This window comes from Sminthopsis crassicaudata, chromosome 4, assembly GCF_048593235.1.
Source record: "Sminthopsis crassicaudata isolate SCR6 chromosome 4, ASM4859323v1, whole genome shotgun sequence".
NCBI lineage: Eukaryota > Metazoa > Chordata > Mammalia > Dasyuromorphia > Dasyuridae > Sminthopsis > Sminthopsis crassicaudata.
This window is the reverse complement of record NC_133620.1, coordinates 151,705,161-151,723,300: the sequence shown is the minus strand read 5'-3', so window position 1 is coordinate 151,723,300 and position 18,140 is coordinate 151,705,161. Positions and strand designations below refer to the sequence as shown.

Sequence of the window (18,140 nt, the reverse complement as noted above, 5' to 3'; positions counted from 1 at the left end):
TGAATAAAAATATTAACTAAGTTCTGAAAATCAGAACAATCAACTGCCACATATATAGACTATTACTTATATGTTGTCAAATTATGAAACTTTCTATTCTAAAATTATCAGTAGTCATTTTTTTTTTATACAAATGCTTTAATTTACAACTTGAAGTGTTCCATTTGACCAGTTGGCAATTTAAATGCTAACAAACAAAACAAAAAACAGGTACCTAATAAAACCATTCACAAAATATGAAAATGATTATTTTGTCTAAAAGAAGTTGACTGCTGAGGGGAAAATTTCCTTGATTTTATTTAAATATAATCATGTTTCATTGTGGGAGTCCATAATGAGGATTTATAAATTCAAGAAACAGAAGTTATTTATGAGCTTTGAATACTGCCATACTAGCCTTCTGGGTGAGTTAAAGAAGAAACAAAGGTCGGAAAGGGAAGTCATAAAAGAGATAAGATACAAGGAAGTTTGGTGTTTGTGTATGGGTAGAGTCCCCTTTATATTTTGCTTTAGCAAAGTTGAGAATGAAAAATGTGGATGATATATAGGTGTTTTATTTTAACAGCAAGCTCCAGATTCTATCAAGGAATATGGCTGGATCACTCTAATTGATATTTCTCCTTCATTGGCAGTTATCTCTGGATATCTGAAATCAACCTCTGTTCATATAATTATAAAACTATTCAGTGTGATCTTTTTCCTAGTTTATTTCCTTATATCTAATTGAATAGGGAAAACCTTCATCATATGCTACTTCCTCTACCTCTCATTTCCTCTAAGATCCAAACCCTCTGACTCAGAGACTATTTGGAGAAGACACCTGTTTTAAATGGATCTGCAGGAAATATCTATGCTGCCTTTTCATGATCTGACCCTGCATCTGGTTGGCTGAAATATGATCCCATAATTTAAAAAAAAAAAAAAAAAAAAAGACACCAAAAAATCCACTGCTACCCATAGACTGATGCAATTCCAGTCTGACAGCATTTACTGGAGACTAGAATATAATCAACTACTGCTTTACTTTCATGAAGCACTAGAATTTTAGCAAAATAGGATTATCTCAAAAATGTCCCTATTTTTTATTCAGCTTGGTGCTTAGGTTTTACATTTAAACATTAAAGAGGAATCAGTCCTCTTTTGAGCTGAATAAAATGCAGTTTTAAGTATCCTTACTGTTAGTATTTAAAAAAAAAAGTCTGAAAGTGACAAGGAATAGGCTTCTTCAATGAGTTATCAGAAGTCAGCACTCATTAAGTACCTAAGTTTTGTCAGTTACCACAACCATGGCACAACCCCTATACTCTGCCGGAAGTTCCTTTTCCCCCTAAAAACCACACTGGTTTAGAGAATAGTGAACTGTGTCTTGACTTCCACATCCTGCACTTTCACCCTTCAGCAAATACTCTTATGTGGTTCTCGGCCCCCTCCCCTTTCATTTTGTTGGAGTTCCAAAGTTAACCAGAGTTATTGACCTTTTTGGTGCCCCTTGACCCCTTTGGCAGTATGGTGAAGCCTAAGAACTCCGTTAGATCAATAGAGAGATAGGAGACGACAGATAAGATCAAATAGATAGAACCTTATATTATAGATATATAGCTAATTATTTACCGATAGCAATGGATAGGATAGGATATAGAGACTTGAGCTAGGACAGATAAATGATAGCCGACTATATAGATGAAATAGAGAGGATGGTGGTTAGGATAAATGACAAATGGGATGTATAGATGATAGGCCAGATTATAGATAGGATATTTAGATAGATAGATGATGGACAGGATAAACAAGATACAGATAAGATTAGAGACACCAGACAATGTATACTGCGTTTATATTTAAAAGAAACTTAGTCATCGGCAGGAGATGAAACCCTGCCCCCTCCTCCCTTCCCACTTCCCGGGGGCAGGGACGGCCACATCGAGCGGCTCTCGGGTGGCGCGTACGCACGCTCGCAGGCGGCCTCCTTCCCACGCTGCGCTGCCAGGCGGCGTTTTCCCACGCTCTGCACACGTGACCGCTACCCCCCTTCCCCAAAAACCTAGGCTCCGCAGAGACCCAGGACCCGAGAAAATGATAATGATTGCGGTGACGAAGGAGATGACGCCGCCGCCTCCCGGGCTCGCTCAGGCCCCACGCGGGGTGTATGAGGCATTTGCACACGCGCACAAATCCGTATATACACACGCGCGCGCGACATTGTCCCTCCCTGTGGGGCGCGCGGAACGCCCCCACCCCTTGGCCCCTCGCGCGCATCCGCAAGCGCACCCGCCACAGCAGCTTCCGCAGTCCCGGCCGCCCCCGCACGAGCGCCCTCCCCCTTCAGCTACCTGCGCCCCTTCCCCCTAGCCTAGGCACCTCCCAGAGCGGACACCCCAGCAACGCCCTCCCACCCTCCGTCCCTTCCTTCCAGGGCGGCGTGCAGAGCTCGCGGCGCGGCCGAGGCCCGTTGCGAACATGGCGCTTATCCCCTGCCAGGTGCTGAGAGTGGCCATCCTGCTGTCCTACTGCTCCATTCTGTGCAATTACAAAGCCATTGAGATGCCCGCGCACAAGACCTACGGAGGCAGCTGGAAATTCCTGACGTTCATAGACTTGGTAAGGCCGCCCGCCCCTGGGTGTGCGTGACTGTGCGTGTGTGTATGTGTGTGTGCGCGCGTGATCATGCCCAGCACCCATCTCCCAACCCGCGCTTTCTCAGCTACCATTAACATCCCGGCCCTCCTTCCTCCACCTGGTGGGGGATGTGGAGTGGGAGGGACCTTGGGAGGGGGAGACGCAGTCTCGGGTCCTCAGAGGCGGGGCTGCAGGCTTTCCCTCCCCTCTTTGTATTCTCCTCCCCTCCTGTCCTTCCATTCCAACTGCTAGAGGATTCACGACCTTGACTGTGAAACTGGTCTTCTGCTCTCTGACCCCAGCTGACCTCGAGGGGACCAATGTTGTGACTCATGTTCTCCTCACCTTCTCAAGAAAATGAGAATCAGCGCGAAGGGGGAGCAGAAAACGCGCCCTTTCCCCTCTTCTGTCCCCCATCTCAGAGTTCTTATAAACTTTTAAAGAGATTCCTTCCCAGTACTTTAACTTTATATCTTGGATACTTTTACCATCCTATAGGTTGGAGCAAATTATGTGTATGTAATGATCTACAAAAAGCTGAGTAGCTGTTTCAGTCTGGAACATTTTCACTGTCCTTTTAAGTTGGATCAAATTCTCTTTTTGTAATGGTCTACAGAAAGCTGTCTTTTTTTTTTTTTTTTTTTTTTTTTTAAGTACCTATTGCAGTCCGGATACTTTGTAGCTATCCTGCTAAGTTGTCTTAAATTGTATACATGTAATAGTCTACAAAAAGTTGAGTGTCCTCTTTCATAATACCTACTGAAGTCTGGGCCATTCGTTCAGAATTGACTTATCTTAAGTGGCTGGGAGCCCCTAGGAAACTGGGCCTACCGAAAACTCCCCCGCCTCTGATTGAAGAAACTTCTGGGGGAAAAAGTGAAGTGTGTAACTTTGGTTCCTTCTCTGTATATGATTTTTTTTTCTCCTAATTTGAGTGTGTGTCTGTGTATTTATAAAGTATAATCCAAAAAACTCACCCCAAATCATAACTTCTCTGAGCTCAAATGAGAAAATGTCCAGCTAGTGGAATGAAAAATTGAAAAAAAGAAATGAAGTTTTTCAAGGTCATGGAAAATGTTGGCTATCTAGAGAAGGGTTTGCCTCTAAGATACCGTAAGGACTTTGTACTCTTTTGAAAATGTAAGTGATACATATATTGTATCTAGGATATACTATAGCATATTTAACATGTATGGGACTGCCTGCCATCTAGGGGAGGGGGTGGAGGGAAGGAGGGGAAAATTCGGAACAGAAGTGAATGCTAGGGATAATGTAAAAAATTACCTATGCATATGTACTGTCAAAAAATTATAATTGTAAAATTAATAAAAATAAGTGATATAATATGTAGTTATTAATAAAGGTATACAAAATTTTTTCTTCAGTTCTTTTTTCTTTCTTTTTTTTTGTTGTTGAGGTAATTGAGTTTAAGTGACTGGCCCAGCATCACACAGCTAGGAAGTGTTAAGTGTCTGAGGCCAATATTTGAATTCAGGTCCTCCTGACTTCAGGGCTGGTGCTCTATCCACTGCGCCACCTAGCTGCCCCTTTTCTTCAGTTCTTAAGTAGATTTGTGGATCCTCTTTGTCTTTAATAATATTGCTTTATTGTTACACTTTTTGGGAGGATTTTATACTTAAAGTACTTTCCAAGCATATTATCTCCCACCCCTAGAGGATGTCAAAGCTTCCTGTTCACTACATTGCATTGTGTCATTATTGAATGGAAAGCATGGTGAACTATAGTTACTAAAGAAAACTGGGAAAATCCATCCAAAGTGTCCAGACCCCATTTGCTTAGGATTCCTAATATTAAATTAGGTTGGAACTTGATTGAACATTTAAAGACTTCATAAGGCATAAGTTATTGTGTAACAAAAGTCATTTAATTTACTCCCATCTTTGGAGTGGTTGGGTTGGGAGATCTTTGAGTTCTCTTTCACCAGTAAGATTCTGGCATGGATCTAGTAGTAAGGAACAGAGAAAGGAAAAGAATTAGAATAAAGACCCAGAAGAGAGTCGGGATTGGAATTCAGCACTAGTTAGGAAAAATTCTTAGAATTCAAGAAACTTTTCATTTAAAATAAGAAAACTTGGATTTGAATTCTCTCCTTGACTTACTATTTGGACAAGTCACTTAATCTCTTCTGGCTTAAATTTCTTCATTTGTAGAATGAACAGATGATATTCTATAAGTCTGTGTAACTACTTTCTTTTAATGACACCTATCCTTTCTCCTTTAGTTTTCCTTCTTAACACATTGTTAGATATTTCCCCAAAAAGTTTTGTCTGCAGATGTAGGCACTATGTACTTGTTCTTTTGTACTTTTGAGAAAATGTAAAGAGTTTAGGCCATTATTCAAACATTACAGTTTTCTGCTGTTAAAACTTAGAAAATATAAAGAAAAGAACAAAGAATGTACTGTAGTTTTGGTAATCTTTCTGTGGCATGATATAACCCCATGATTCCTTGAGGATGTTATATTATATTAGACATTTTACTGTATTGCATCAGATGCTTTGAACTGAATAGGTAATACTTTCTAGTTGACATAAAGATATCTCACTGATGCTTTGTTGTTTAGGAAATGTTTTCCAGAACAACTTGATTGTCATGGCTTTTGTGCCCATTTACAGATGGAGAAATTGAGGTTTGAGAGGTTTAGTGACTTCAGTGATCACAGGGTTATTAAGTGACATTCCAACTCAGATCAGATAGAAGATCATATGGATTTAGTACTTTAAAAAAAAAAAAAGATGGGAGCAACTAGTTGATGCAGTGGATAGAACACCAGCTCTGAAGTTAGGAACTTCTGGGTTCAGACAATTAACACTTCCTAGCTGTGTGACCCTGGGCAAGTCACTTTTAACCCCAATTGCTTCAGCAAAAATCAATCAATCAATCAATCAATTTTAAAAAGACAACTATTCACATTTCTATAGTGATTTAAGATTTCCAAAACACTTATAATGACCCTTTGAGCCAGAGTAAGTATTATTACCCCCATTTTACAGATGATACATACCATGGAGATTAAGTAATTTATCCAAGATTATATAGTAAGTGGCAAAGACTGGTTTTGGAGCTAATAAGTCTTTTGGTTTCAGGTTCAAAGCTGCCTTTCATGAATGATAGAATTGTTCAATCATTTTCAGTTTTGTCCAATTCTTTATGACCCCATTTTGGGTTTTGTTACCAAAGATACTATAATGATTTGCCATTTCTTTTTCTAGCTTATTTGACAGATGAGGAAACTGAGGCCAAAAAGTGGTTAAGTGACTTAACCAGAGTTGTTGTTGAAGGTCAGATTTGAGCTCACAAAAACAAGTCTTCCTGACTCCAAGTCCAGAATGATAGATAATAATTATATATCCTGCAATATTGGCTATATGGCGTAATCATCTTATTGTTCTTTTTATACAATATGCTACCAGGTCATGTTGATATGAAGCTATTCATTTTTTCCTTCATTTTGGGTGTGTGTCCTGAGGATAGATTTCCTTATGTATACATATCTTTTGTTTTTGTTATAGGGATAATCTTGAACTAGAATTGATTTGAAAAGGTTCTTCTGAAACTCTTTCAAAAGAAATACATATGCAATTTTTTATCAACATATTCCATATTTTCAAGAGGAAAAGTAGATCTTTTCAGCTTAAAATTATGTTATTCAGTACATCTTAAGAATTCTGCAAATATAAATACACTCAGCTATATTTAAAACAAAAACCAAAACCTGTCCTGTGCCTTACTACACTCAAATGATTTGAATATATTAAATTCCAGTCACCTCACTTTTTATTTCTGTGTGTGTGTTTAAATTAACCTTTTCCCACTAGAGTTGTACAGTTTTATTCATCTTGATATCTTAGATCAGTTTTGCTTCCCAAATCTTTAGTTTTAGGGTCACTTTTAATGCTACTTCTGATTTAAGGGAATTATGAGTTTTATCCTGATTTCAATAATACATGACAGAAAATTTCAGCTGGGTGACGTAGTGGATAGAGTGTCCGGTCTGGAGTCAGGAAGACTCATCTTCCCAAGTTCAAATCTGGCCTGAGAAACTTAACTGTGTGACCCTGGGCAAGTTACCTAACTCTGTTTGCCTCAGTTTTTTCATCTGTAAAATAAGCTGGGGAAGGAAATGACAAACCAATCTAGTATCTTTGTCAAGAAAACCCCAAATGGGGTCACAAAACAACTGAACAGCAACAAATCAGTTTGCAGAAAATTGAATTTGTTGTCTTAAGATAAATGTGTTCACTAGGTTGTTTGATTTTAGATATTTTTACTGTATTCAGATCTCCCAACTTTCTAGAATTAGAGCTGATAGTCAAAAATTGAAGATTGTTGCTGGAGGTAATCTTATTCAGTTAATTTCCCCAAGAGTTTTTTTTTTTTCAGCAGTGAAATGCAGTAAGTAGCAGAATTGTGCAGATACTTCAGGATAAAATTCCTAATAATTGTAGAAAGTGGTATACAAAAGCCTTTCACCTTGAAAAGTTGTATTCATGATCCCATTTTACACCAGTGAAATAAATTCAGTTTTTTCTGTCAGTCTTAGAGTCTAAGGTTGAGTCCCTGGGTGACTTTTAGCTGTTACCAAATCACAATTTCTTGTTTGTTTTTCTTTCCAGCTAATTCCAGAAAGTATCCCCTAAAGAAATGTTCAGAAATGTAACACTGGGCATCAGATGTGTGAATATTGAAGTACATTGGGAAACTGAGAAGGATTGGTCAGACAAGTAGGAAGAGAACCAAGTCATGAAAGGAAAACTCAAAGTTTATCTAGGAGAAGAGAGAATAGTATTCATCAGCATCATTTGTACAGCACATAAGCCAATGTGGATAAAGACTGAGGAAAGACCTTCAAATTTGGTAATAAAGAGATCATTGGTAACTGGAGAGAGTATTATTTCAGTTGAATGATGAAGTTAGACAGTTTAAAAGGGACTGAGTAATGAATGGTAGATTGGTGAAAGTGGAGACAGTGAATTGTAGATGGCTTTTTCTAGGTGTTTAGTTGTGAAAGGGAAATATTTTGGGTCTGTTGAAGGGTTTATTGAAAGTGTTTTGTTTTGTTTTTCCTTAAAGAATGGAGAAAGTTGGGCATATTTGTAGGAAGAAGAGAGGGACGTGGCAGATAGGGAAAAGTGGAATCTTTGCCTCAGAAACAGAGGATTGAGGATACAGCCTGCTGAGGGAAGATGGGACAGGTTAGAATTAAAGGTACATGTAGATATGGAAATCCTCCCCCCCCCCCAAATAATAATCTGTATATTTTATCAGACTAAAATAAAGACTAAGAAATAGATTTTGAAAATTTTCTTTTGTGACCTTTTCCAAGTCTAAAAGCTCAGTCAACTTTGGTCTTATTATCTTTTTTCCTAGGAATCCAGGTCAGTGTGTATGTTGTTTCCTGATTTGAGGTTGCATAAGTCTCCATATTTCTTTATATTCTTATTGATTTGATTTTCTCCCCCCCCCAATACTTTAATATTGTGTTACATCAGCATAACCATTTGTGATATATATATACATATATATATATATAGTTTCTAGGATTTTGTTATTATTTTGCTATTATAAATAAATTATAACTTTTTTGCTTACTTAGATTCTGTTTTTGCTTTTCCTATTATCTTTAGGATAAAATTTTAGTAAAGAGATTACTTACTCAAAGGATAAAATCATTTTCTTAGTTTTTTAATCATAAAGCTTGTAAGAGCATAGAACTGAGAGAATCATTATGGACTGATTAGCCAGGGAAGGTCAGAGTTCAAATATTGACTGATACATTCTGGCTTTTTGATATTCTTATACTTTTACCTCTCCATATTTCTGGTAATTTTCTAAGAATCCAGGGCATAGAATATTTGTAGCCTGCACTGGGTGAGAGTTTCCTACTTCGGCCCAAACAAACAAAAATGCCGGCAGCATTGTTAGTATGAAACTTGATAAAGGAAACTGGATTTCCTATCTTTACTACCTATTTTGTAATAATGATAATTATAATGATATTAATAAAGTACATTATACTTGTCATTTTGCAAAAGATGCATTTAGATTTCTTTTTCTGGCACAGAGACTTAAGAGAGAAAGATTCAAATGAAGTGTTACTTTATTTCCACTTTCCATTGTCCCATAAATATTGAGGAATGTATGTTCTTCAGTTGCCTCTTTATTCATTCAGTCAACAATCATCTGAGTATAAACTTGCATAATACAGTGAAATGAGTATTGAATTTGTAATAGAAACCTGGATTCAAATCCTAACTGCAACTTGTTAAAGTGTTACCTTTGTTAAGACATTTCAGTTTTCTCTGGACTCCCAAGTTCTTCAAGTATAAAATTGAACAGCTGCAAATCCTGAAAATGGAGTCTTTGCTAAAAGAAACATACATTATTGGACAGAGAAATTTGGGAATATGTTTAGCTTAATCATTCATATTTGTTATAAAGGTTTTTTATCTCTTTCTCTCTGTTCCTCCCTCAACCTTATCTCTACCTCACCATCCCCCTTCAGTGTAGGATAGAATTGAGAGGGAGAATGAGGTTGGGATGGTAATTTTGGGGAAAAAAAAAAGTTATTGCCCAAGGATTAAAAATAATATCTGCAAAATGGAATAGAATAGGAGCAGGATAGCTTTGAAAGTTACATGTTATATTTATTATGTATTAAAATGAAACAGCAAACTGTATCATATAATAAAGATTTGCAGTTTTACCTACAGTCTTCATTTTCTGTTCTACTTTATAAATGGAAATGCTCATTTTATTTGGTGTGAAGTCCAGAATTTAAAAAAAAATTAAATAAGAGGATTGAACTAACTGATCTTGATGTCTTTAGCATTATCCTATATGTATAATACTGTGGGGAATATCAAATAATTCCTCTTAGACCAGGAGCAGCTGAGTAAAGTTGAATTTAGATTATTTTCTATTCTTTCAGTACTAAAAGGGTAGTAAAACCATAGCCAGATCATATAATAGTATGGAAAAAGTGAAGTTACATTCAGATTATTTTATTTTAGTGACCTGAGAAATCGATCTTTAAAATGTTTCTTTGGCTTTTGAAACATCCCCAGGGTGCCATGTTTTTCCATTTATAATGACAAATATTCCTAAGAAGTAGAATAAAATGCTAAATTTTACATTTGGTTTTTGTTCTTACCATGTAGTAAAATATATCTTAGGTAAGAGTTTATGGCTTGATTTAACATATGTTATAAAACTTCCCAAAGTGAATTTCATTATTTCATTATATAAATACAGTCATGTTTTACCTAACAAAACAGTAATGTAATATGTAAAAGAAAAAGCATTTAAACAAAAGCTCCCTGGATTAAATTTGGTTCACTTTTGTAAGTGGAATAATCAGAAACAGTGGAAGACTGGTGCTGAGTAAAAGGATGTTAATTGATTGGCAGTCTCAAATTAATGCATAGAAAGGAGGAGTATATCAACTATTTTGCAAAAATTATCTTCTTTAGGAGTGTTATTTATGCATCTTCATTAAAATAGGTTCCTTGGTATTGAAGAGTTGAGAAAAGAATTGCTGATTCCCTTTTCTGTTTGCAAATCTTACTGGAATTATAGAGCATCTTCTGGTCATTGGCTGAGATTTCTTTTTTTATTTTCCCTTCATTATGTAGGATTTAGGAAAATTGGTTGGTACATTGTAAGGTTTTCATTTGTTTTCCTATAGTCATCTGAAATGTCATGTTACTCCTAGAAACTGGCACTGGGAAAGCCAGAATAATGATATGATTTTCCATATTGAATCAGATGGTCCTGTAACTAAGGCCTACTTTGAAAAAAATCCCCCAGTCTGGTAATCCAGGACAGCATGGAATTCTTCTGAAATATAAAGCTAAATGGTTGTAGGGCTTCTCTGTTCTTTAGAGTAGTATTCTTTTTTAAAATTAATAGAATGTTTGACTCTGAAGTCAGGAGAATCTGAATTCAAATTCATCCTTAGCCAATGCTAACTGTATGGCCCTGAGCAATATACTTAACCCCACTGTCTCTCAAAAAAAAAAAACCCTGAAGATTTTGATGAGGTTTAGAGTGATCTAGATTCTTGGTGGTCTAGAGGTTAGTGGCTATAAAAGAGTTATTAAGAATCCCCATTAAATTGGCCACAGGTTCTAGGAGTGAAAGAATTCACTCATTCCCGAATATTAATTGCACAATGAAAGTTTATTGTTAGATAGAAATCAGTTTAACCAGAGACTAAAGACTTCTATAGTGGCAGATCTATGGAAAATAGAGTTTTGCACTGAGAATGCAGTTCTCAGTGGACAGAAAGTCCTGGCCGCTGAGTAAGCTACCGAGGTCCATCTGCAAAGACTTTAGTTGATGGAAGTTCATTGTATTGAATATCTTAGTCGGGGTTGGGAAACCTGAGCAGATCAGAACCTGTGGGGGCTGGGCAGCCCAAGCAAGTCAGAATGGGGGCTGGGAAGTGCCCCTATCTCCTATTGTTATTCAAAGGGATGCTTTTGACCAGGTTTTGTAATTGAATGACTGGTATCCTGGAAAGACAACTTGTCTGGGGAGCATATGCCTCATCCAGGAAGGGCTGGGAATCTGAAAGGAATCACAGATCAATATGAAATACAGTTTCTTAAAGGGACCACAACCCACTTCAATTTGACTTAAGGCTCAACTTGGATGACGTGGAACAAGATCAAGAGATGGGACTCTTGACAGACTTCAAAATCACATCATGTTTGGATTCAGCCTAGAAGATGCTTGAAATTTACTAGGTGCTCAGAAACAGTGAATATTTTAAATTTGTTTTGGGCTGCTTTCATTGGAGTGCTTTGATGTGCATTTAATGTTATCCACACAAGAGGAGTTATTGTTAAAGTAATAGTATAAATTCAAGTACTCTGGAAATATCTTAATCTCCATCCTTCTGCTTTGTAACTGACCTTTATCTATATACTGCATTCATTTCAAATTTAAAGTAACTCCTGTCTTTGGAATTCTACCTTATAAAATCCAATGGGGTTATTCAGTTGTTCACATTTGTGAGGAGGAAACTCTGTTTTTTCTTATAATAGTTAAACGGCTGTTTCTACTTGCGCAGTTTCTTAAGGTTTATTTAGAGTAGAATAGCTCCATATATTCAGGGCTTTCTTTGTAATATTCTTCTTTTCCCATAAGAAATTATATCTGTTTTGATGATGTACTGGTCTTCCAGATAGATAATGTGAATTACTTCTGTTTAAATTTAGAAGAATTATTTGACTATAATAAAGGTTTGAAAATTTATTAATTCATCCTTATAAATCCATGGTAGTAATTTTATACTATAGATATTCTTCCCCTTAGAAAATGCAAATAGGATTCCATTTTAATGAATACTGTGATAATGTCTAGTTTGATAAAGTGGTGCTCTTCCCTATGGTCTAATAAATTGTCTTTGCTAATCATGGTCAGCTGATATAGATTCAGTGAATTCTGTTGAATGAAGAAAATATTGAGTAAAATTTTTGAAACTTTTGACTTATCATGCTATTTGATGAAGTTCTTCTTTTGATAATGCATTTATGTATATTTCCTGTATTGGAGAATCTGTATTCAATATTCTTAATAAAATTTATCACATTTTCCAAAATAACATATTAGTGACTTTTTTGGAGTTTATACATAGTGTTCACAGTAATTTATTTATGGGCTGATGGGAGATATAATTGGATTCTGGTTAGCTTTATGTAGAGACTAACCTTGAGGTAATGTTGATCGAAGATAAAACTATTTTTGTTTATATCACAGAACAATGTGAAGTGCTTTGCAGGTATTTTAGGGAGCATACTATTTGAGGAGATTACAGATGCTGTGGTCAAAATAAATTAAAAATACAGATAGGTATTCATCAATATAGAGAGGTATTGCATGCTATATATTGTAGCCTTTTTGGTTTTGAGACTAACATTCAAATCATTACACTCCACAACCTCTCCTGTCTGTGATGTTTCCCAAAATATTGCTATCCAACCTCTCTCCATCTTCTTTTATCTATCCTATTTCTGGGGGAAGGAAGGGCAAATGTGTTCCAGAGATATAACCCTGAATTTCATCTCACCAAGTTTGTAATTGTTAATGGTTCAATGTTAATTTGTCTAGAGGTCTGTAATGGATTTACCTCAGGCATATATGCTTGTGACTTGGACAAAAGCACAGGTAGCATTTTTGTCTAATTTGCAATACCACCAGAAATTTGGGAGAGATAAACTAGTGCAGGTAATGCAAGTAAACTAATCAGAATCCAAAAAGATCTTAACAGGCATAAGCATTGATTTGAATCTTAGTAAGATTCAGGAGAAAATGTAATATAAGTTCTTAAAACTTGGCTACAAAAGAAATCAACCCTATAAGTACAAAATGAGGGAAGGAATGGTTAGATATCATTTTAACTGAAAAAGATTCAGTGGTTTTATTGGAAGACAAGTTCAGTATGTCAGCAGTCTTGTCTGAAAAAGCTAATGTGACCTTGGACTGCATTAAGAGAGGAATAGTGGTAGCTCCTGCTTTGTCAGACCTCATCAGCAGTACTGTGTCCAGTTTGGAGCATTACAATTTAAGAAAGAAAGAGTACAGGTTTGATTAAAAGAGTTTGTTATTTAGCCTGAAGAAGAGAAGACTGATGAAAAGTTATAATTGTCTTTAAATATTTGAAGGGCTATCATGGGGAGGAAGGATTAGACTAATTTTATATGGCCATAGAGGATGAAACCAGTAGCAATGTGAATAAATTTCAAAGAGACAAATTTAGATTTCAAGAAAAAAAAACTTCCTAATAAGTAGAACTGTCCAAAAATGGGAATGGCTATCTTAGAAAGTGGTAGGGGAGCAAAGGGATTCATTTTATGGATAGACTGGACACAATCATTGAAGTCTCTTTTAGCTCCAAAATTCTGTGATTTTGTTGTGCCACAGTTTGCCTCAGTTTCTCCAGCATTACAATTTGTGTTATACATACACACACAGAGTACACTCACTGTACTTCAGGTCGAGTCTTAATAGAGCTTTAAATAGTAGTGGCATGCCAATGTGGATTTAATGAAAACCTCAGAAAACAATAGTTAAGAGAAATAGATTTATATAAGTAGATAAAAACATCAGAAAGTAATCAATACAACAGTTTGAGAAAATAGCACATTTTATTAAATATCTCATATTTAGTCAAGTTATAATAAAAGAACATTGTTTTAAAGACTGAAAAGCAGCCTTTCCTAATTTGATCCTGGTTTTAGGTCATAGGCAATATGGTACAGTAGAAGCAGTAGTGGAGTCAGAGAATCTGAGTTCAAATTCTGCCTGTGATTGTGATGCTTACTGCTTGAAGGAATGGAATGAGGTTCCTTCCAGCTCTATATCTATGAGCCTAGGAACTTTTCTTTCATGTAAATAAATATAAATATAATATAAATTATAATATAAAATAACATAAAATCACAATGTCCTTTCTGTAAATTCACTTATAAGAGTTCAAGGTACATCCAATATTTCATAAAGAAATGAGGTAGAATTATAGAATATAGAGTGGATGAGGGTATGGTTTACAGAATCACAGATTTTAAGTGGGAGGGACTGTAAGGGCTATCTCTTCCAACCCTCTTATTTTAGAGAAAGTTAACTAGGGAGGAGGGGGAAGTTAACTAGATGGATTAAGTAATTTACCTAAAGTTATATAGGTGGTGAACAAACAGCTTCAAGACCTGTTTTAGGGCTGAAGAAATAGATTCTTATCTCAAAATAAACAGAATCTCTTGAAAACATTTTTGCGGGGACATGTTTTCTCATAGCAATCCTATGAGTTAAAGACTATCTGAACTTTACAATTAGAAAATAGACATATCTGGTAGAAAGGTTAAATCATTTGCTGAAGGTTACATAACAAAAGAGCTGAACATGAATAAGTAAAACTTTATTCTTCAGTGGCAACATCTGTTTGAATTAGTGATTCCAACTTGAATTATAGATTTTTTTGGGGGGGGGCAACTTTCACATTTTTAGAACCACTGTTCCCTGTCAAATGTTGCCTAGCAGAGATCTTTATTTAATAATAGTTATTTTCAATTAATTTATCAAAACAGTATATTTACGGACGCTTGTCTTTTGCTTACATTGCAGTTTTATCAGATATAAATATTTGGCTATTTAGTGCCCAGATTTATGACTTGTTTATAGTATTTACTTGCTTATCAAGTAAATGTAAACATTTCATCTTAAATATTGCAAAAAAAAGTTCTCAAAATCAGAAAATAGTCATTAATGATGTGTTATAGTCAGGAAATCTATTTAGGATCAAAACTAGATACTTGTTTTAAAGTTGCCTATGTTAACCTCCTTATACCTATTTCCCTATTTATTTTTTACTGTTAGTCAAGACAATGAAATAAATTCCTATCAATTACTGATTACACTATAAACTTTAATTGTTATATAATACAATTGGAATTCCCTTTGTAGATTTTAAAAGAAAGAAAATGTTATTTTACAAGGGAAATATCAGTTGGTAGTCTTTCTCTGTGTCAAAAATGATGATGCTATTTTAATACATTTAATAGAATTGGACTCTGTCAGTTGGGGGTCAAGAATATTTATTTCCAATATTGTCTTAAAACATTCTCATGTCTTTTCTTCTTATATCTTTCCTTCCATTACCTCTTAATTAGAATTGTCAAATTCTATTTGAGTTCAAGTAGTTCCTGATAAGCGGAGACAAAGTTTTCAGGAAATCAGTCTACTTTTTTGAGTAGAGGTAGTTATAAAATGTGTTTCTATTTTCCCTCTCACCTAAGGAAGGAGGACAGCAAGAGTACAAAAATAACTTATTTGTATACTTAATAATCTTAATTTAACCATGTATAATTTGAGATTATTCTAAAAAAAAAGTTACAGTTTGTTTTTAGCTCTGTTTTTAGCAGTTGTTTGTTAGATCTAGAATACATTTGATTGCACTGCCCAGCCTGTCATTTTTCTGCCTATGGGAAATGTGTCAAATTCCATGGAAGTGAGAGCATTAGGACTGCCTCTTTTTTTTTTGAATACAAAACCTTTTCCTCATGGGCTTTATTTTATTATGCCCTTTCCCTGTTCTCCCCTAATCTTTATCCTCAACTTTAGATCTTTTGGTATCGAACACCATTTCTCGGTCAAGTCCTCACATGCCCTCAATAAAACCTTCCAACTCTTTCCCTCTTGTCAGGCCAGCTGCCAAATACCAGTTTGATATTTCACCAGGACATTGTATCTCACAAAGAGACTGTTTGTGGTTTTTCCATATTAGGACACTTGGAGGAAGTGAAAAAGAAAGATTGTAGAATAACTCTGTTTACCTAGGAAAAGGAGTTTTCAGATGTACCCAGAAAAGGTGAATATGCTTTGAGGTGGAATACCTGAAGAACTGAAAGATCACCATGATGCCTTGTTGCTTATTGTCTACTCTGAAGATTGTTGATCACAGGCCTAGAATGTTAGTCATGCAATAAGCCATAGTAAAGATAAGTGTTATTAACATAGCTTTTGTCCAAAACCTTCCCCTAAACTTTTTATCTTATTACTTCCCTCAAGGACTACCTCATTACTGTTGAAGATACTATCATCCTCTTAGCTGACCAAATTCCATTTAGGTGTCATCTCCCATTCCTCACTCTCTCTCATTTCCAACTCCCTATATCCAGTTATTTGTCGTCTTGATTCAACCTTTGTAATATTCCTTGTTTCTTCCTTTTTCACTGCTGCTGCTGCTGCCACCCTTACATTTCATACTTGAGCAGTTGCTAGAGCCTGCTCGTTGGTTCCCAAGCCTTGAGTCTCTCTTCAACCTCGTTCATTCTCCACTCAGCTGTCCACTGATCTTCTTAAAGCATGGTTCTAAATCCCTCACATTCAGTTAACTCAACTGCCTCTCTATTTCCTCTAGGATCTCTGCCTTTTAAAACATTTTCTAATCTGATCCCTCCCTACATTTCCAATATTTTTATAACTCATTCCCTTGCATGTATTCTTTGATACAGTGACCCTGTTCTTATTATTCCTTGTATAAAACATTTCATCCCTGGAGTGTGCATTTTAGTGACTGCTCCCTGTCCCCCCTCCCCCATCCCAGATATGGAAACCTCAACCTCCTAGCCTTCTTTGCTTTCTGCAAGTCTCAGCTGAATCCCTACCTTTTGCAAGAAACCTTTCTTTGTCTTCTTTAATCTTTATGTCTTCCCAATGCTGATTATCTCCATTTTAGCCTGTATATAATTTATGTATGTTTAGTTTTTTACATGAGCTCCTTAAGAGAAGATAGTATGTTTTGTTTTTTTGCCATAGTAGACACTTACTAAATGTGTGTTGGCTTAACCACATCATTTTCCTAATTTACCCATCTAATAAACCAGTAAAAAAGTTTTAAAAATGAGGTTACTGTAAAATAGGGCTATAGGCAAGATCTAAATGTATCCCATTCTTTTGATGTGCGATTTCTTTCAAAGAAAATAACATCCTATATAGTCCACATCTTTGTGCTTATTCAAGTTGTGTTTTTGAGGAAAATGCAACTCATATATTCAGACAAATGCAATATGTTTCAGGGAAACTGGAAGGTTCAGAGAAATTAATTTGTTATTATTTTAGAGCTTGAGGAAACATCTAGTCCATATATCTCATTTGACCAGTGAGAAAACTCAGACTTAGTGATCAGCCTACAGTTAATAAGTAACCACATTTAGATTTTCATCTCTTTAGATGTCACAGCAGTCTTCTTTCCACTATGTTTGCTACCCTAAAAGTAGATCAGGATTAAGAATTTAGAAATACAAATGTTTAAAGAACCTATCAGATTGGCTAAGATGACAGGAACAAATAATGATGAATATTGGAGGGGATGTGGGAAAACTGGGACACTAATACATTGTTGGTGGAGTTGTGAAAGAATCCAACCATTCTGGAGAGCAATCTGGAACTATGCCCAAAAAGTTATCAAACTGTGCATACCCTTTGATCCAGCATTGCTGATATTGGGCTTATATCCCAAAGAAATAGGGGATAAGGGGGGGGGGGACTAAAGAGGGGAAAGGGACCTGTATGTGCCAAAATGTTTGTGGCAGCTCTTTTTGTTGTACCTAGAAACTGGAAGTTGAATGGATGTCCATCAATTGGAGAATGGTTGGGTAAATTATGGTATATGAATGTTATGGAATATTATTGCTCTGTAAGAAATGACCAGCAGGAGGAATACAGAGAGGCTTGGAGAGACTTACATCAACTGATGCTGAGTGAAATGAGCAGAACCAGAAGATCACTGTACACTTCAACAACAATACTGTATGAAGATGTATTCTGATGGAAGTGGATATCTTCAAATAAAGAAGATCCAACTCACTTCCAGTTGATCAATGATGGACAGAAATAACTACACCCAGAGAAGGAACACTGGGAAGTGAATGTAAATTGTTAGCACTACTGTCTATCTACCCAGGTTACTTATACCTTCGGAATCTAATACTTAATGTGCA

At 35.9% G+C, this 18,140-nt stretch overlaps 1 protein-coding gene across 4 annotated transcripts in view; it reads left to right on the top strand.

The window, feature by feature from the left end:
* The first annotated feature begins 2,017 nt into the window (after positions 1-2,017).
* The window catches only part of AIG1 (androgen induced 1), a 338,507-nt gene continuing 322,384 nt past the window's right edge, over positions 2,018-18,140 (top strand). The window contains exons 1-2 of one of the 4 annotated variants that reach the window (XM_074309658.1): positions 2,018-2,598; positions 2,869-17,661. In XM_074309658.1, coding sequence (XP_074165759.1) covers positions 2,458-2,598; positions 2,869-2,922 — 195 coding nt within the window. In that variant the 5' untranslated portion in view covers positions 2,018-2,457 and the 3' untranslated portion in view covers positions 2,923-17,661. Of the gene's footprint in view, positions 2,599-2,868; positions 17,662-18,140 lie in introns of those variants that run through there. The other 3 variants (XM_074309659.1, XM_074309657.1, XM_074309655.1) reach the window with 3 other exon arrangements.